Source organism: Gavialis gangeticus, unplaced genomic scaffold (assembly GCF_001723915.1).
Source record: "Gavialis gangeticus isolate Ggan-Ray unplaced genomic scaffold, GavGan_comp1, whole genome shotgun sequence".
Taxonomy (NCBI): domain Eukaryota; kingdom Metazoa; phylum Chordata; order Crocodylia; family Gavialidae; genus Gavialis; species Gavialis gangeticus.
The window spans coordinates 41,155,681-41,159,413 of NW_017728998.1; the positions used below are offsets into that span (position 1 = coordinate 41,155,681).

General features: G+C 42.1%; 1 protein-coding gene across 1 annotated transcript in view; it reads left to right on the plus strand.

Annotated features, from left to right (window-relative positions):
* Positions 1–3,733, plus strand: part of NECAB2 (N-terminal EF-hand calcium binding protein 2) — a 437,799-nt gene that overhangs the window by 120,411 nt on the left and 313,655 nt on the right. The window contains exon 3 of the mRNA XM_019505752.1: positions 3,062–3,170. Coding sequence (XP_019361297.1) covers positions 3,062–3,170 — 109 coding nt within the window. The remainder of the gene's footprint in view (positions 1–3,061; positions 3,171–3,733) is intronic.

Below are 3,733 nucleotides of genomic sequence, written 5' to 3' on the forward strand. Positions count from 1 at the left end.
GTTTGCTTCTGGTGATAAGTTTGGTGAGGTTTGGTGCTTGTTGAATCAATCCTAAAACCGCTCGTCACCCACAGAGCAAGTTTTGTCCAATACACTACAGACTTTCTACAGAAATGTAAAAACATAGACCACCTTCCCAGCAACACCCTCCTAAGCAGTATGGACGTTACCAACCTATATAACAATATCCCACACCAGGAGGGCATCCAAGCCTGCCTTACACATCTACAGGAACAAGATTACAACTCAGAATACAGACCCAAAGTTATCCCTGACCTTATACACTTCATCCTCACACACAACAATTTCACTTTTAATAACCAACACTTCCTCCAGATGATGGGAACAGCTATGGGCATCAAAATGGCCCCACAGTATGCCAACTTTTTTATGAGCCACCTGGAAGAAGACTTCCTCAAGAACCACACCATCAAACCCCTACTATATTTACGATATATCGATGATATCTTAATCATTTGGACTGAAAACCTGCAATCTCTGACTGAGTTCCATCAGAAATTCAACAATCAGCATCCCTCCATCCATCTTTCTCTAGAATACTCCAGCACCAACGTCTTTTTAGACACAGTGATTAGTATCCAGAATGATAAATTACAGACCACGTTATACAAGAAACCCACAGACCAACATACATATATCTGCACTGAACCCGCAATCACCCTAAATACACCGAAAAAGCTGTGATATATAGCCAAGCCCTCAGATACCACCAAATTTGCACTGAAGAGAACACCCAGGACTGCCACCTCACCAATCTTAAAAACGCTTTCACCCAACAAGGACACTGCTTCAGAGAGAGAGATTGCACATTTGAAAGAGCCACCTGATACCACATGAAGAACTGCTGCAGTACAGAAGAAACCCCCCCACAAATCGTACACCGCTGGTTATGACCTATCACCCATCCTTCAAATCCGTACAGAAAATCCTCAAACAATTGCAACCCCTACTAGAAAGAGACCCTATTCTTAAAGAGATTTTCCCATAGCCACCCATCCTAGCTTTCAAACAAGCACCGAACCTCACCAACCTCATCAGCAGAAGCAAACTTCCTCAGACCCAGAACACACCAAATGGATCCAGACCATGGCATGACAAGAAATGGAAAACCTGCTAACACATCTCCACCACTCCCACAATTACTACACCCCACAACAGAGCCATCAGCATTCCCGGATCTTACAGCACTGAACAAAGAAGTTAAGTAGAATACAAGTTCCCCTGAAGCTAAAGTGTATCTCGACCTGCTTCACTGCTTTCCCAAGCCCCCACCTCTCTGGTTACCTGCTAGAGGTAGAAAGAAACAGTATGCCTTTTCAATGCATATAACAAAGGAAATTCCCAATTTAACAGCTAGGCTTGTGTCTTTGTTATATCAAGGATCGCTATACAACTTTTCTCCCCTTACATGACAGCACATATGAGTTTTCAGTCTCTTTTTCTCTCTCAGCCTTTCAAACCGGTAGTGTGATTTATAATTTGAGCCCAAAACTTTATAGTAGGGCTGAAGGAAGGTGCAGTATTTGGGATCAATACAGTAGATTATTGATTATTTTATGTTTGACACATGATACATTTTTCAGTCAATTAACAAGGCTGGCAAATGCTCGACCTCTTTTGTCATGCATAACCTGGAACGTCTCAGTCCAGAGGGCTCATAACTTGATTGTGGCCAGATTTTCAAAAGCAGATATTGATTCCTTAGTCTTCAGTTTGAGAAACTGGCCTTAATTTCCACAAGTGCTAACTTCCTGCAGCTCCCATTCAGTGTATCTGGGATTAAGGATTTTATTGGTACTTATGAAAGTCAGACTCAAGGGAGTCAAGCTAGTGCTCGAAAACGCTCTGGCCAAGTTCAAAATTGTTGTCTTTAATTGCTGTAGGTTACCGACTGAGTGTCCAATGTCAGGGAACATTTCAAGCTCTCTTCACTAACTTGTAGATTTGGAACAGATATCCAGTAAATCATATCTCATATGGCCCAACAGATGGGTATAGTGTCATCCAGTTCTTTTAAAAGCATAGGCTTAACACTAAGGTGACGCTAAATTCCTGTGTGTTTTAAACAGTTGGCATCTCAAGTGAAATGTATGTGATTACATTTGATGGCTGTAATTTTGCTTTTATGCTCTAAGCTATAAGATGCAGTGGCCAAATCAACGTGAGATGCTGACTAAGCAGTAGCTCATTACTACTGTGCAGTAGTGTTACATTGCATGAAGAATGACGTGATGGTACTGTGCAGCAGTAATGAGCTACTGCACAGTCAGCATCACCTAAAAGCTGTTCAGCAGTGCTATTGCGCAGTAATTCTGGTTACTGTGCAGTCATCTAGGACTTGTACTAAAGTACTAAATGACTGTGCAGTAACAGCTATGCAGTCAGTGTTCTGAGTAGATGTTAATGTTCAATGTTAATTACACCCTTGGGCTTTTCTAGGCACTGTATAGACTCTAATGAGTGTCCTGCATTAAGTGTAGAACAGACAAAAGGGCTCCTGAGCTTCTTTGGTGAGACTGCATTTTGGAAGGAACCTCTTTTCCTTAATCCACATGCACGCAGGGAATTAAAGCCTAATAATTTTTTCCTACACAGCAATATTCCTCTCTGGAGGGTTGAATCTCTTCATCTTTCTTGGGTCAGCTGTTACATATCACAATTTGATGCTTAGTCCCAGATCCTGCAACATGGATAGGCCCTCTGCCCTGACACACAGCTCTGCTGATTTCTTTATCAGGGTTCTTTCAGGCTCTGAAATACATCTGTGCCATGTGTATGCAACATAGTATATTTCAGTCCTAGATAAAAATAGGGGCTGAGACTTACAAATGCAAGTGCAACTCTGTGCGCATCTGTACATTTGAAAATATGACCCCAAGTTAGTTTCAGTATTTTGCCAATGCCTCTTCATTATTTTGGATAACTCCATAAAACATGTGCATGCTTTATAATACTGCTTGTGACTCAGTTGGGGAAGACAATCCTCTCTTTGAGTTCATCCATCTTTGATTTTTAACATCTGATGTCTTACTATTTACAGATGATGGAAAGCTGTCTTTGGAAGAGTTCCAGGCTTTTTTTTCTGACGGGACTCTGAATGAGGAAGAACTTGAAAAGCTCTTTCATACAATTGACTCAGACAACACCAGGTGAGTGTACCAGTCCTTGTCTGTTTCCTCCTGTTGATTTGGATTTTAGGAATCCTGGTGGTCAGATTTTGAGGCTGCACTGCTTGTGAGATCTAAGAGCATGCTGAACATGCCATGATGGTGTTCATTTATCCATCAATAAAGACTCCATTTCTATTTGGTTTGACCTCTCATCATGTGGGCTCATTGTATACCTGGTATAGTTTTGTCATACTTTCTACATATTATAGCCTGACTTCAAAAGTCTCCATCCACAAATATGTCTATCTTATTGGAGGGCAGAATGCAAGGTCTTGAGTGAGGTGTCTTTTCACAAGTGAAAAGCCTTGGGGAGAATCATATTAAGCTTAAATCCTGTTTTACATCAAAGTGGAGACCTCATGGACCACCTGAGCTCAGATAATCCTGACCTTCTACATTTTGTTGACCATAAAAATAGAAGTGTAAGCCTGCTGCACCCCCGAGGGACTCCAGCAGTGGAGCCTAGGGACTCCAGCAGTGACCCGAGGATCCCCAACGAGCCCCAGCCTACCCGCCGGTAAGCAGGGGCCTGTGGAGGGAGG